General features: G+C 37.6%; 1 protein-coding gene across 1 annotated transcript in view; it reads left to right on the top strand.

The window, feature by feature from the left end:
* Positions 1–16,664, top strand: part of PDE11A (phosphodiesterase 11A) — a gene marked incomplete at its 3' end in the record, with an annotated part of 451,285 nt that overhangs the window by 236,938 nt on the left and 197,683 nt on the right. The window contains exons 7-9 of the mRNA XM_079710707.1: positions 6,702–6,777; positions 9,173–9,240; positions 10,175–10,267. Coding sequence (XP_079566833.1) covers positions 6,702–6,777; positions 9,173–9,240; positions 10,175–10,267 — 237 coding nt within the window. The remainder of the gene's footprint in view (positions 1–6,701; positions 6,778–9,172; positions 9,241–10,174; positions 10,268–16,664) is intronic.

The following is a 16,664-nucleotide window of genomic DNA, read 5'->3' as shown; positions in this document are numbered from 1 at the left end:
GCACTTAAGGATAATGGGACTTCAGGCTCTGAGATCCTTTGACTTAGAGCCTTAAATCCCCTTTCGCCTGTCAGATCTTCACAGCAAAGCACTTCTGCAATCTGGGATGCTGAGTGCTAGCCTGGCAGGACAACTCCTTTTCCATTCTTTGTAACGCCTTCTGGTCTATCAGTTATGCTTCTGGTACAAAGGGAAACGTGCAAAAATGGAACTATTGAGAGGTAGGGCTGAAATGCACTTGCTCCCGGTAATCTCTCAGTTGCTGATACTTAGTGTAAACCAGGCTGAGAGCCTTTCCCGAGAAAAGGATTTGATAGGGAAGGTTGAACAATGGATATAAAATTTCCAGATGACCAGGAGGGTGAGGAAAGTTAGGAGGATTACTAAGACTTGAATAAGTTATACAATGGGGAAGCTGTGGGTAGTGAAGACACATAGGGGGCCATGGTTCTAAGAGTTGCACAGACTTTGCTGCATCGGTGGTGGAAGACAATGCATCGGCCCTAAGTCCAAAGGTCAGTTGTTTTTTAGGAGTGCTTTCATCAGGAATTTAAGGAATCATTTGTAGGCAATGTTCTAGAAACCTGTGTGCAGATGAGGTTGGCATAAAGAAATGCCTCTTTGTTGTTTCAGGGAAATCAGGGGACTGACTCAGAACATCTCCTCCCTTACTTGTCCTAGTACCAGCATTTCTCACTGGTAGATTGGTGTTTGGGGGATAAAGTACTACTTTAGATTACTATTAAAGTTGCACATGTCATTCTAGGGGAAGAAAACACATTGCACATTAATGAGTAGTATTACGTTATCACCAATTCTTTTAACATTCCCTTTGACTGCCTTTGAGAGTCTGGAAAATATGGCAAGTATGTTTTGATGGCTCCATGAGGTAAACCATCTTAAATTATATCCATTAACTGGAAAGACCCAATGAGGACAGAGACTTGGAGAATTTTTAGTATATACGTCTTTAATTGGAAAGAACTAGGCACCCCTAGATAATGTATTTATTTTAATGGTAGCCTCCTGGAAAGGCTGCTTAGTCTCATATGGTCTAATATTTGGGACTCTAATGATGTGAATTTTAATCTAAGAATGATCGAGCAGGGACCTTGTGGAACAATGGAGCAGATATTTCTGGGATGGTATTTCTTTCAATACTAGTAATATTTACACTTGTAAAGCACCTTACAAATTTTGAAACCCTTTTACACACATATTCTCGTAAAACAATTTGGAAAAATAAGAAAAAGCAGAAAGAAGAAATGATGAGAAGGTGCTCTAATGCCAAAATCTGGAGATAACCAGCGTTAATAGTTTGGTGTGCATGAGATAAATATTGATGACAAAATTGAGGCACGAAGAGTTTTGGTGACTTGGTTGGGGTCGAGGGGCCGATAGATATTTTTGAGCTCCACTAACTGCTGCAATCTGGAGACTTGGGTTATCTGATGCACAGCGATGACTCTTTCTTCCATACTTTCTTCTTCTTCCTTACCCTGTTTGGGATTCATTCTTCAGAGGTCTTGTGCTTCTACGACGGGCTTCATCTCCCATCCCCTTCTCCTTCAATCCCTGCAGAGGGTGATATATGCTTCCAGGCCTTGCTGTTTCATATAGTAATATAAACTAACCTGGGTTAGTTTATCTTTCCAGAAACAACAGCCATTGCCACAAATAGACAACTAGGGGATTGCCTCACTGATCTTAAAATTGGAAAATTCACTCTCATCATACTCTGCCATCCTTCCTTCTTCCCCTCTCCCACCTTGTTGGGCTCATCAAGCTTGGTCATCGTCACCACCCCCTCTTCCCTGTGCTCATGGCCAGTTAGTGCTGGCCCCACTTCCCTTCCTCAGCCACAGTGGGAATGACTTAGAAATACCCTCAACAGCCTCGGTCGCTGCTCCCCTCCTGGGCTCAGCCCATGTGAGACTCTAGCTCTGCTCTCTCAGTGTGGCCTTCCTCTTCTCCAGAACTAACCACTTTACTTCTGTTCCTCATCCCATTCCTTCTTCCCTTGACTATCTTTGCCTTCAATTATCCTTCTGTGTTACTAAATCCAGTAGCCCATTTTCAGCGCTTATCCTGTTTGACTATTCTGCAAGATTTGACCCTGTACTTCCCCTATAATTCTATTTAGAAAAGAACTCTTTCTCTTGCGTACAAGTAATTCATTATCTAAAATTTAGAAAATAGAAATAGTAGTTTAAAAAACTCCCATAGGCAGAGTTCTTTCACAGTGTATACATGTATCAAATCATAATGTTGTACACTTTAAATATGTTACAGTTTTGTCAGTTATACCTCAATAGAGCTGGGTGAAAAAAGGATCAGTGGTTGCCAGAGGGATGGATGGATGAATGGGTGGTGTACAGAGGATTTTGAGGGCAGTGAAACTACTCTGTGTGATACTGTAATGGTGGCTATATGTCATTATAAAGTTGTTAAAACCCATAGAGCGTACAGCATCAAGAGTGAACCCTAATATAAACTATGGACTTTGAATGATAATGATGAATCAGTGTGGGTTCATCAATTGCAACAAATGTACCACTCTAGTGAGGGATGTTGATAGTGAGGGGTGTTGATGTGCATGTGTTGGGGCAGAGGGTATATGGGAACTCTCTGTACTTGCCTCATTTGTTATGAACCTAAAACTGTTTTTAAAAAATAAAGTTTATTTTAAAAGCAAAGAAACAAACAAAAACTCCCATGGACAAACAATTCAAAGGCAACTATTATGGTTATAATTTTTCCAGGATTTTCCAATGTATGTAATATATGTTTGTACACCCACCGATGCCCACACTACTATCACTTAATATATTACAATTTTCCCTGTTTACAAATATTCTTCTATAGCATGATTTTAATTAGATGGATAATATTCTACTGTGCTATGATTTACTTAACCAACTCCCTCCAGTGGAATGTTCAGGTTATTTCTGATATATCATTATCATAAATAATGCTATGGTTCATACCTTTATACGTAAACTTTTGTGCATAGCTATGATAATTACCATAGGATAAATTCCTAGACATAAAATTGATAAGGCAAAGGGTGTTTATACTTTTTAGACTCTGGATACATGTCAATAAATCTGTTTCCAGAGAGGCTGTTAGCAATGTGTTCACACATTAGGAATGCTATAAAGCCTGAGCTGAAGAATATGAGCTTTGGAGTTCTTTTCCATCTTACCTTCTTCTTCCTGTCCTAAATATTGTGTCCCCTCAGATTCAGTTTTTCATCCTTTTTGTCTTTTTATTGGACGAGCTCTTTCTTGGTGATTTTACCCACGCAGTTAATACGAGAGGCTCCTTCTTCTCTCTCCCTTCCCGTTGCCCTCTCAATTGTAATGTGTGTCAGCTTGAATTTGGAATCATTTCCCTGAAACTTGCTGTGTTCCCCACCTCAAGGAGCTCCACCGCCCTTCCTCAAACCAGGAACCTCAATATTATCTTTTGTAGGGATGGTAGAACACATACTCCTACCTCCCTACAATAAAAATTCTTTTGGGGAACTACACTAATTTTTTGGTAAGCAAAATTATCTTTTACTTCACTGACAAAGAGCCTGGGCTTTATTTTTGTCACCACCAAGCCTCTCAGGCTGTCTCTCTCCTTGTTTCTGTCACTCAGTGCATGTTCCCTTTCTTCTTGCACTGTGACCTCTACCCTCACCTGCTTCAGATTTCCCGGGAGAGGTTAGACAGGGGCTACAGTTGTCCCAAGAGTTGGCAGAGCCAATTGTGCCTACTGCTCAGTGCTGGGGCAGGACCGCCGACAATTGCGTATGACCCTCAGCAAAACAAAACACGCCCAAGCATCCTAGTACTGCTCTGGCCAGCCCAAGTCTATAGATTACACCTCCCAGGCCTCTCTAAAATTGACTTCCTTCTCTTCGTGCTCACTGACATTGCTGTTATTCAGACTGTCTCCTTAGGGAGAGGAAGAAAACCACTTTGTTCTTTTGGAAGATAACTTTGATGGATGTGTTTGTGATTGGCTTCCTTTGAACCAATCTTTCCACTTTCAAAGCAGTCAGTCTCTCTAGGTCTTATCGGTTGAGGGAAGATGTTAACAGTACCTACTTCATAGGGTTGTTTGAGTAAGTATATGCAATAATGCATGTGAAAGTGCAGAACAAGGTGCCTGACATCAAGTGAGCATCCAGTAAATGTTATCTTGTCATCATCGTCACCCTCATCTTTGAAGACCCACTTTTAAGGAGCTAAAACTGCTCCAGATTTCTCTAAACCAGTCAGTTGCTGGCTTTTCTGTGGTGTTCTGAACATTCTTTACTTGGACACTTATTTTATCTTAACTACTTCTGTCTTGGCTAGACTGTGAGCTCCTTAAGGGTAATAACTGTTTGAATTCATTTTTATATCCTTAATACCCAGCAATGTGTCTGGTGCATAGGAGGTGGTAAATAAATATATGATGAAAGAGTGCATTGATGAATGATTTATGCCCAGGCTTTTGGCTTTTTTTGTTTTTTTGTTTTTTTCTGGAATTCTCAAAAATCAGTTGATGTAATTTGTGCTCTTAACAAATGGAAAAAGGAAAAAATCACATGATCTAAAATCACATATTAAAAGGCATAGAATTGAAGAGTAAGATGACATGATAATATGCCTGGAAAATCCAAAGCACTTCAGATATCAAAGTTAATAATTGAATTTAGCAAGATTGATGGATGCAAGTTCAATATACAAAAATCAATTATGTTTCTATATGTCAAAAGCATTAGAAAATAAATTAATAATACCATTTATAATAACACGAACTTTTAAAACACCAGGTACAAATATAACAAATTATATGTAAGACTTCTGCATAGAAAGCTATAAAAGTTTGCTTAGAGAAATTTTTAAGAACTCTAAATAGAGGGATATTATAGATTGAGAGACTCAATGATGTAAATATGTCAAGTTTCTCCCAAATTGACTGATAAATTCAATAGAATCCTAATAAAAATCTCAACTGTGTGTGTGTGTGTGTGTGTGTACTTCAAGTTGATTCTAAAATTAATATGGAAATGCCAAGGGCCAACAATGGTCAAGACAATCTTAAAGAAGAAAAAAGTTGGAGAAATTACACCACCAGATACCAAGATGTATTATAAGACTTTATTATTCACGGCAGTATGGTATTGGTATAAGGGTAGACACATAAATCAATGAAGTAGAACAGAGTCCAGAAACAGATCCTTACATATATGGACACATGATTAATGAAAAAAGTGGTACCAGATAGTGGTGGGGAGAGGCATTTCCCCTGCCCCACAAAATTGGTTCTGGTCCATTTGGATATCCACCAAGAAAAAAAAAAAAAAAGAATCTTGACTCTCAGCTCACACTATACTCAAAAATTATTTTCAGTTGGATTGTAAATCTAAAAGTAACAGTTAAAACAATAAAGATTCTAGGGAAATAATAGGAGAATATCTTTATGAGCTAGGAATAGGGGAAGATTTCTAGGAAAAGATCAAAAACTTACTTTAAAAAACGAATATACTGGTATCAAGAGTAGAAGACATCTGAAAATTAATTCCTCAGAGGAAAACCCAAAAAAAAATCCAAATATAAAATTTAGGTGTATAAATTAACTTCCAACTTCAACTTTTAAAAAAATGTAGCTCTTAACTTCTACAATAAATGTTTTAATATATAAAAAAATATTTTATCTCAATAACCATAATCTGGAACCTCAATGTTTTAGTTTTTCTCTGATTGGATTGGGATGACAGGTTGACCTTTCTCACTAGAAACCAAGGTCATATCAATTCACTAACACCCTTTCAGTCTTTAGTAGCCCTTATCTAACAATTCAAATATGGATCATTGGTTTTAATATTAAGTGGAGCTTGTTACTGAATGACATTTGTCTGATGCTGATAATTATACTTTTGTATTTCAAATATATCATCTCCTGACAATCTGTTAGGGTACAGAAAGATTGCTGAACCCTTACTTTTATCTTATCTTTCGTGACTTTTATTTTTATATGATTTTGCAACATATGTAATAAATCTGTAATGTTAGAAATATAGAATATTAAAAGTAAATACATGGATAAACAACAAGGTCCTACTGTATAGCACAGGGAACTATATTCAATATCCTGTGATAAACCAGAATGGAAAAGAATCTTTAAAAAAAGAATGTATACATATGTATAACTGAATCACTTTGCTGTACAGCAGAAATTGACACAACATTGTAAATCAACTATACTTCAATAAATTTTAAAAAAGTAAATACACATATAACAGTATTATAGACTCAATTTTTTTTACTAAAAGATGTGCTCAAAGAGAAATATTGACCACTGGTTTAATTAAAATGCTTTAAATACTCAGAGCAGAAACAGTTGCCAGAATTCTTGTCTGGTGGTATGATCGTGATCAAGATAGTTTAACATTCAGCTTTATGTGCGTGCAGGGATTGGGAGAGGTAGTGCTGGTGTGGGGTTTATTGGTTGATTCATATTTGGTTAGGGCATGATTTCCTTGGGATGTGCATTGTGATATTTTAAATGAAAAGAGACAGGTGAGTATATGCATTACAATTAGATTATAATATATCTTTTTAAAAGTTATTTTTAAATATCTGATATGAAGAGTGGTAAGCTATATGTCAGAAATGGGTAGATAATATTTAATTTTAGTTAATTACTTTCTTATATCCTAGGCTGAGCAGATATCTGGTTTTCACATAAGATCGGTTCTCTGCGTACCTATTTGGAATAGCAACCACCAAATAATTGGTAAGATGTTACCTAAATAGTTCAAACTTCTTTTATAAAGAAATACAATTTACTTTAAAATACATCCATCTCGTTTTTAAATGTTCCCCTTTTTATGTCCAGGACTCATCAACTTATGTCTCATACTCTTGTGTAATCTCGTAAGTGAAGACTCCTGATGAATCAGTGTTAATCAGGACAATGAACAAATATTTATTCCTTTAAATAAGAACCAATCGTTTTGAAGTTGGAGGGGATTTCAGAAAGCAGCTAACTGAACTCTTTTATCTTACTCTGTGGAAACTGAGGCCCAAAGAGAGAGAAAAGACTTGCATAAGGTCACAAAGTGAGTTAGTAGCAGAGTCCCAAGTAAAACTCGGGCTTCTTAACTCCTAGTACATCTACATATTTACATCTATGCTTTTACACGTGGAGTAAATGCAAAGGAAGAAAGGACGTGCATTGTTAGGCATATACTGTACATGCGTCTTTCTGCCTGGATGGTTCCAAAATAGGTCAAACTCCTGAATAAGGGAATTGTGGACCAAAGCAGTTTCCAATTTTTCTCTCCCTCCCTGCTCCTTTCCTTTCCTTGAAAATTCAGTTAGGAAAATCTCAAACCTAAGAAAGAAGTCTAGGCGAGAAGGGGTCAGTTGTTAAAGTCAAGAAGGATGGAGACATTAGTTATTTAAACACAATGAAAATGTGTTATTTTTCTAAGAGACATAAGGTAACTAATACATTTGGTAACTAATGTAACTATTTGCCTCTCTTTGCTTCACCCTAAGGTTGCCTCTTAAACTCTAAGATATTGGACTTACCAAAGGATTCAGTATTCTGTGAATATTGTTAAGACTTGAATTCTAAGAGAATTTTTTCATCAGTTTGCTTAATTTGCAGAAAATACTAGTACATTATTGAAAATAAAGTATATTCTAAGATTTGAGAATTTGAGCCCCTAGTACAAAGCATTAAATTACATCATGTGTAGAATTTTAAATATATTTAAAGTGGTTTTTTTTTTTTGGCCACGCTGTGTAGCATGCGGGATCTTAGTTCCCCGACCAGAGAACCCCTGCCCCCTGCACTGGAAGCATGGAGTCCTAACTACTGGACCGCCAGGGAATTCCCAAAATATATAATGTTTACGTTTAAAGAGAAGAGAAATTTCATGAGAAACACCATACGTTATCTGTAGATGTCCAATGGCAATCTCACATGCAGTCCTACATTTCATTTCTAACAGTAAACATCTGTTATTCTTTCAAAACTAAGACTGTAATTTGCCTGTTGCACACTAAAAGCTTTGTATTTTATTATACATGTCTTCTAGCATATGATGACTTACCTGCCTGATGCGAAGTTAGGTGTTTTAAAAAATACAAGCATGCTTTAGAATTACAGTCATTTTTGTTTATACTAAATAGGGATACAAGGGAATGGTTTTCAAGATTGTTGAATTTTTCCAGTTAGACTTGTGTGCTTTGATAGCCGTGCCTCAAACATCTGGTATAATGCTGGAAATGAACTTTGGAAAGAACACACACACAAGTTAAATTTGTTAATACTAGTTTAACCCCATTGGGAGCAGGCAACAAAACTAACCTTGCTTTGAAAGTTAACTGTATCATAATTCCTAACATTTCTTGAATGTTCTCTCCTTATGGAACAATATGCTTTCCAAACATTAATCAAATGTTATCTCATTTAATCTTCATAACCCACTGAGACAGTTAACATTTTAATCCTCATTTTACTGATGAGGAAATTCAGTGTTAAAAAAGTTAGGTAACATGCTCACGGTAACACCACTAATGGTGGAGTTGAAAATTCAAATCAAGACTGTCTAACTCCAGAGCCTATGTTCTTAATCACTATGCCATGCTGCCTCAACTCAAGCTCTGTGCTTCAGAGAATTGAAAAAAAAATTTAGTTATATATATTTTAAAAATTGTATATTTATATAATTATGTACATTATTTTTTATATTTTTTAAATTTATATATAGTTAAAAAATTTTATATATCGCATGTATATATGTGTTTATATATGCATACAGTTATAGATATTCAAGTATGTATATGTATATGTGTATAAGTATGTAATTGTGTATATATGTGTATGCCAGATACATCAATTATTGTGCACAGTCATCTTGAAAACCATTTTTAGGGAATCTGATTGATGCCTGGTAGAACTCCAGGCTTCTCTGAGACCTGGTCTGGATATCACAGCTGGAAAATAGACTGCATCCCTATACACCTCAGATCTGCTCTCACGGAGGCAGCAGGTGTGAGAGTAACCAGGGATTAAGCTGAGTGTGTGCACTTAAAGGAGCGTAGAGTCATCTTACTGTATTGTAGGAACACGGTGTCCAGCACCGAAAATGACCACATATTCCAACCTCTTCTCACAGGAGTGGCTCAAGTGTTAAATAGACTTGATGGGAAACCTTTCGATGATGCAGATCAACGACTTTTTGAGGTAAGAAAATAAATTTGTGAACCAGGGGTTACAGCTGAGTCACCAGTGGTCTCCTGGTTACAGCTTGCCCCCATTTGGAAGGATAAATAATTATTTGACATTTATTAATCATTATACTTTGACAGTGTGATGAAATTTAAAGAAAGATTTAAAGAATATATCAATGTTTAGGTAAGATTTGATTCTCTTTTTTCATGAATTAGATGTTTTTACCCTAATTGATTGTTTTTTACAGATTGAATTGCCTCGCTCTTCTCTCCAAAGTGTTAATTGTCTTATCTTTGTCTTGTTTGTGTGTGTTCAGTCATGAGACCTCTAGCCAGCTCTGCCAGGCGTACTGCCATCACCTTTCTTATGTTTACAAGCTTCCGTTTACTCCAGTCTGCCCTCTAGCTAGAGAGGTTAGCCTTGAACAGGCTTCCTAGTAGACTTTGTACCAGTAGCCAACATGAAAACCCCATGATTCTTTTTCTCCAGCTGAGGCTACATCAGGGCTTCTTTACTAATTGGTTCTAAATCTGAATCCTCTGTCCCCTTAACATTTACCTCATTTACACTCACTTGGTTTCCTTACCAAAATATTTTATAGCCTAGCTACTGAAAGAGGTGGCTATTGGTTAAATGGGATGAAATTACTAAAATCAGTTCACAACCTAAATAAAGAATGCATTTAAACGGACTGTACATTTTTAAATGTATTTAAAGTCATTTCTTCACAATGACATTAATAATTTTTCTCATGTGTAATGTGAGCGATAAAGTTGTTACATGACAATAGTAATTAAGAATTTTAATATACATATTTCCTCAAGGCCTACCTCTGTATACAATAAAATTATATTTTAAGGCCCATTCCTGATGACTTCCTGCTTTTATATTATATTATGCCAATGAGTTACTGCAATTTTTAGTTAGTGAGCTTTCTCTTTCCTAGGCTTTTGTCATCTTTTGTGGCCTTGGCATCAACAATACAATTATGTATGATCAAGTGAAGAAGTCGTGGGCCAAGCAATCTGTGGCTCTTGATGTAAGTATAATATTTATGTCAGAATTTATGCTAAAAACCCCTGATTTTATGAGGGGAAAAAGGTCCTTGTTATGGGGCTTAATTTCTCAATTTTTAATTATCTATTCATTAGGTCTTAATCACTTTAGAGTTATATGTTTGAGTTTGATGAAAGCTAGAGACCCTCTCTAGAAAAATATACATACACACATAGTTTTACATATAATTTCAGGGAGTTCACAGATTCCTTGAAGCCCAGCCATGTACGGTGTACAGTTAAATACAAATTTTAAATATTAGGATTATTAAAAGAAATCTAAAATTAATTTGTCAGGATATAAAATGTATTATGAATATATTTTGAATATGTATAGGTATTCTGGAAATTCACAACTTTTATTACCATAAGAAAAAATCTCTCTATGAAGATATGTGACTCAGATGGGGGAAACTGATCCTGTCATTATTCACCCCTCCCTGTGCTAATGTAGTCACAGTCTCCTCACCCATGAATTGTTCATTTGGGTTCATAGTGTACACCCCCTTGTTTGTATAACTCAGATACCTTCTGTCCTTAGACACAAAAATTATTACTGACACTCCCAAATTTCCAGCCCAACTGTGAGCCTTGTGACAATCTCACTTTTCAGAAGCTGACTTATTTGTGTGGCCTCATATGTTCTGTGTGCTTTATTTGTGCCAGTGTCAAAAGTAGTGTTCCCAGTCAGAATTCTGGTGTTGCCATCTTGGTTTTGTCCCTCCCACCTCCACTCAACCCCTACCCCACCAGATACCAAAACTCTCGACTCTAATAATCAGGTGGTATCTACCTCAGTCCCCAGCCCAGGAACCCATATGCAAGAATATCTAGAAGGATTTCTTTTTTTGGCCACACCGCGCAGCTTGTGGGATTCTAGTTCCCCAACCAGGGATCAGCCAAGGATCAAACCCAGGCCCTCGGCAGTGAAATCGCAGAGTCCTAAACACTGGACCACCAGGGAATTTCCTCTGGAAGGATTTCTTATCTCAGAATTTTATGAAGACAAAAAACGGTGTGTTGAGAGCTACTGAACTCAAACTCTGGAATGAGATCTACCTATACTATAGTATACATTAACTTCTGAATAGATCTGTACTTTAGAATTATGTATTTATAAATATTGTACATGAATACGAATATTGTTAAGTTCTTTTGTTCCTAAAAATATAAAATTAATACTCTGAGGCTCTTAGAGAACAGAGATGCTCCTAAAGCTGAATAATGGAACAAAGAAAGGAATTTACTATCATTTTTAATAACTTTACTTTTATGATCCTGATTTCCATTTTGCATGAGCAGCAGGAACTTCATGAGAAATGTACTAATGTGTGCTTACATTTTCTGACAGTAAGGATTCTAGGATAAAAGGGGTAAAACTTTACCTGTAAGTCTAGAACACAGAGAAAATAAAGCAGGAATGTAGATGTAGAATATTACTTCTTCATTTTGAACATCAAGAATTGTCCTTTGGGGAGTCTTTCATGGATACTGCAAATGAAGCCTTACCTAACACTGATGAGAAATTTTCCAGGAAATATAAGTCAGGGTATTAAGGGACACATTATACACCTTTATGATCAAAAGAGGGAAGGAATGAAGGTCAAACAGAGGGTGTGGAAAGGGCATATGCAATTAGGAGCCAAGCCCCATTTATTCTACCTCCCAAAAGCCTCTTCCATCCCTTTCCTCCTTTCCAATTGCCACAGCAACCATCCTACTCAAGGGCTTCATTACCTCTTGACTGAGCAATTGTAATAGCCTTCTATTTGTTCTTCCTAAAGCATATTTTAGATTGCATCATTCACCCACTCATAGACCTTAAATTACTCCCCCATTACCTATCAAAGTACAAACTTCTGGCCTTTAAGGCCCTTGGAAATCTCATACCAAACTATCTTCCTGCCCCCGGCCCTCATTTCTCTTTTCAGAGTATTCTGTGCAAATTACAAACTCAACTACTTCATAGTCTACAAATCAGCCACCTGCTTCTCTGCCCTCTGATCTTCACTCTAACATTCTCTCCACTTTATTCTGTTCCAATTATGCCACCTCCCCTCAAAATTGTCCCATCATTCAAAGCTTGATTTAAATGTAATCTTCTCTCTATAAAGCTTCCAATCTCATGGTTATTTGTTCCTCTCTTTGCCCTATATTACAGTTAATGGTGAGTCTGTATGTTTTCCTCCACTAGAACATATGTCAATCAAAGCATATGATCATGTCTTAGCTATCTTTTATTCCTTTTGGTGTTTTATATATAATGGTACTCAATAAAAGTGTATTGAATAAATGAATGCATGCAGCCACAAATAATTATTTTGGTCTGCCACATCAACATTGCAGAAGGGGAAAGCTAGGGCTGTGGTGGAGGAACTGCCAGTCATTTTAGTGGCAGTCTTGCTGGCCACATAGCAGCACCTCTGTATTCCCTTCCCCCTTTATAAGCCATGAGTAGAAAATTGTTATTTACTTATTTGGGTTTGGGACCTCTTTCCAGATACTGTGTTCCCTGGGGTATTTCCTTAGATGATAATTAAGAGTCCAGTCTGGCTTCCTGAAGGTGGGGAAGAAGGAGAGAAGTGAAACAGATGATTCTCCTTGAGCAATCCTCTAAGCTCCAAGGAGAGATTTCTCTCTAACTGGGTGATTAAAGAAGTTAGACTTCTAGGATGCCAGCAGAATGCCGTTTGATTCTTTGTCACCCCTCTTCCTTTAAACCTACTCTGTTGAATCAATCTTCCCCACTCTTGAGTGAAGTCTGGTAGATCCCACAGCTCTTCTGACATACTCAGGTGTTAAATAGTCTCTGAGCTTTTCCCCTTGCCTAGGATTAGAAGCCTATGGTCAGGAGAGGGTCATAGTAGGCTTTGTGACTCTTCCTCACTTCACTTCCTCCCCTAAGACAGGAGCAGGGAGGTTGGATGAGAGGGAAAAGCCTTACAAGACAGATGCTGTCCTAAGTTGGTTTCAGGGCCCTCTGTATCAGACATCAGCATTCTCTTTTTATCATGAGTTGCTTTTATAAATTCTTAGAGGACTCTCGGGGCTAGCAATCTCCTGATAGCCATCCCTGATGTGGGTTTGCCTCTCCTGACTGACAGGTTATAATCCCCTCTCAGCCCCTGGCTTCCAGGGGCCCATCCAGACCCTTCCTCTATGGGGATCATCTTACTCTTCCAGGAAATTCTCTTGGTGAGGACCTGTTTTTGTTTCTTTTTTTTAATTGTGGTAAAACAGACACAACATAAAATTTACTATTTTTTTTTTTTTTTTTTGGTGGTACGTGGGCCTCTCATTGTTGTGGCCTCTCCCGTTGCGGAGCACAGACTCCGGACGCGCAGGCCCAGCAGCCATGGCTCACGGGCCCAGCCGCTCCGCGGCATGTGGGATCTTCCCGGACCGGGGCACGAACCCGTGTCCCCTGCATCGGCAGGCGGACTCTCAACCACTGCGCCACCAGGGAAGCCCGAAATTTACTATTTTTAAGTGAACAGTTCAGTGGCATTAAGTACATTCACACTGTTGTGCAGCCATCACCACCAAACATCGCCAGAACTTCTTCATCTTCCCAAACTGAAACTCTGTGCCCATTGACCCCCAACTCCTCATTCTTCCTTCCATGCAGCCCATGGCAACCACCATTCTACTTTGTCTATGAATTTCACTAGTCAAGATACTTCATATGAGCAGAATCATACAGTACTTGTCCTTTTGTGACTGGCTTATTTCACTTAGCATAGTGTCTTTAAGGCTCGTCCATTTTGTAGCACGTGTCAGAATTTTCTTTTTAAGGCTGGTTAATATTCTATTGTAAGTATATACCACCTTGTGTTCATTCATTCATTCATCTACTGATAGACACTTGGGTTGCTTCCATGTCAAAGTCCTTTTAAGCCTGGGTATCTTTCATAGGTCCATTTGATCCCCATTCTCAGTCACATGTCTTCAACCATTAGATTGAAATTCAAGTCTTCTGCAAAGCAGCTCTCTTCTCCTGCCCACTAACTTTTGGAATTTTTAGGCGTGAATCAGGTACCAGTCTCTGTTCCCACACTGTACTCTGGGGAAATACACTGTAGGTCCTACAAGTGGTTCTCTGGAAGGAACTCTCAAGAAACCCTAAGAAATCCTCAATACGGGGCTCTCATGAACTGTTATCCTTTTTACACAGTGCAGAGTTGGGAAACCAGCACCTTAACTTGGAGGCAGGGGCATCTTCTTTCCAAGTCCTACATAGAAGGCCTAGATGGCCTTAGCACTCCCTTTAGAATGTGATACCTGTTGGTCTCAACTATAAACTCCGAGTCTCATTTAAACATCCTATTTTGTCTATCAAAATGATTTTTTCCAGACCAAGTTACTGTCAGACTATGATCCAGTGATTGTCTAAATGGTAAGTGTCAGGCCTGGGAAGACCCATGTTTATTTGTAGGTACAATGGATCCAGGTTCTCAATTACAAAGCCAAATGTAACACATCAGCAGAAATGGAATTGTTCCCACTTGTAAATTCTTCTTTACTGACAATATGTTGGATTATGTAAACACTTCTTTTGGAGAAAAGAAAAAAAGGAAACACAAATTATTTACTCTCTTGAAATGATTATATAGTAATTAGTTCCCCATTGTAGCCACTACTACTTCGTAAGTTACTTAAAAAAAGAAAGAAAGAAAAAAAAGCTCTGGAAGCTGTTCTCTTTGAAAATTCCAGGCTCTTATTGAGCTGGTTTATAAATTTATGATCAAATTGTGGCTTTTAAAAAGGCACTAAGAAAATAATCATGCCAAATTTCTTGAACTTCTTCTTTGAATAGCCAGTAAAGACCAACTAAACAGATAGTGTGAGCTTCAGCTTTTCACTTGCTGCTTTCTGTTGCCCAAAGAAAAGTCTCACAGTTGACATACTGATTGGGCTTTTGGGGTATTCTAGCATAGCCCACACATTAGAATCAACAGGGTGCTTTAAAAAAATATTGATGCCTGCACCCTTTTCTAAACTGATTGAATCAAAATCTCTGGAAATAGAGACTGAGCATATGTATTTACAAAAAGTTCTCCATGTGGTTCTGATGCACAGTGCAAGGTGAGAACCATTGGCACAGAGTGATTTATTTGTGGGTTAATTTCTCCAAGTCTTTCTTTCACAAAAAGCAACCACAGTATTGGATATCAGTACTTCCTTTATAAATATTTGTTGAATTAGGTTGAAGACAGTAGATGAAATGAGGTGAGGCTAAAGAGTGCTATCTCCTCCTTGCTTTGAATACCCGTTTACTCTTTGACTCCTTCTAATGGCTTCCATTGTCACCTCTCCTTTGAGGAGTCATCTGGAATGTTATCAGTGAACACCTATGCCCAGTCCCCATTCTCAGTTCTTAACTTCTCTTATCTGTTCATGCTGTTGACTATTTTCTCCGATCACAGAAAAGAAAATAACCAGTCCACCATGGTAATTAACCTGTAAATGACTGGTTTGTTTCATGGCCATAAGAGAGACCAGGATCCAGAGCAAAGATAGATGAACCTTAAAAACAAGGAACAGCGCAGCAATTTTAGTATTACAAGACTCATCATGTAATTTACTAGAATTTTATAGCTATCTATAATATATTCCATTTTCTTTAGTAAAAGGAGAAACAGTTTCTATTCCAGTGCCTAGAATAGTTCTCGACACATAGTAGGTACTCAGTAAATATTTGCTTAGTTATATTATTTTTTAATTTATTAGTTCATTTATGAATAAATGAACCTAATTTCATACCTAACTTGATACCTAATGGTATCTGAAGCGTTTTGTGACTTGCTAACAGCTTCTGTAAGCATCTGTTTTTGCAAATTTAGGACATAGTCTTGAAATATCTATGAAAACTGTGATTTCCAGTTTATAATTTTGTAAATGAATTCCACAGATTCTACAAAGCTGGCTCTGTGGGGCATTCCTTGAGCTAGCAGTGAGGAAGTGTATATGGTTGTTGTTTTTTTTTTTTTTTTTTGGCCATGCTGCATGTGGGATCTTAGTTCCCCGACCAGGGATCGAAATTTACTTTTGCATCTGTGGCTCTTCCAGATACCTATATGCCGTGCCAGCCCACCCTGTTATTAAAAATTTGGCTCGTTTTCCTCCTTTCAGCAGTCACTCTACTAATGATAGGCTCATTGTCCTACTGTAAGCAACTGGTCCCAGGTATGAAAGCAACCCCTGCTTTCCATTCATCTATAAAGGCTGTCTCTTGACTGGAATGTAGTTCATTTGGGTTTCTCTCTGTCCACCACTCACTCTTTGACAGATTTAAAATGAGAGCTTTATTTTGTCTTTTTTCTTATTGTTATGAAGGGGGTAGCAATCTTTTAAGATCTTCCATAGCCTATCAGGAAGTGG

This window comes from Hyperoodon ampullatus (assembly GCF_949752795.1).
Source record: "Hyperoodon ampullatus genome assembly, chromosome: 8".
NCBI classification, from domain to species: Eukaryota; Metazoa; Chordata; class Mammalia; order Artiodactyla; family Ziphiidae; genus Hyperoodon; species Hyperoodon ampullatus.
Note: the sequence above shows the minus strand (reverse complement) of the source record. Positions and strands in the feature narration are given on the sequence as shown.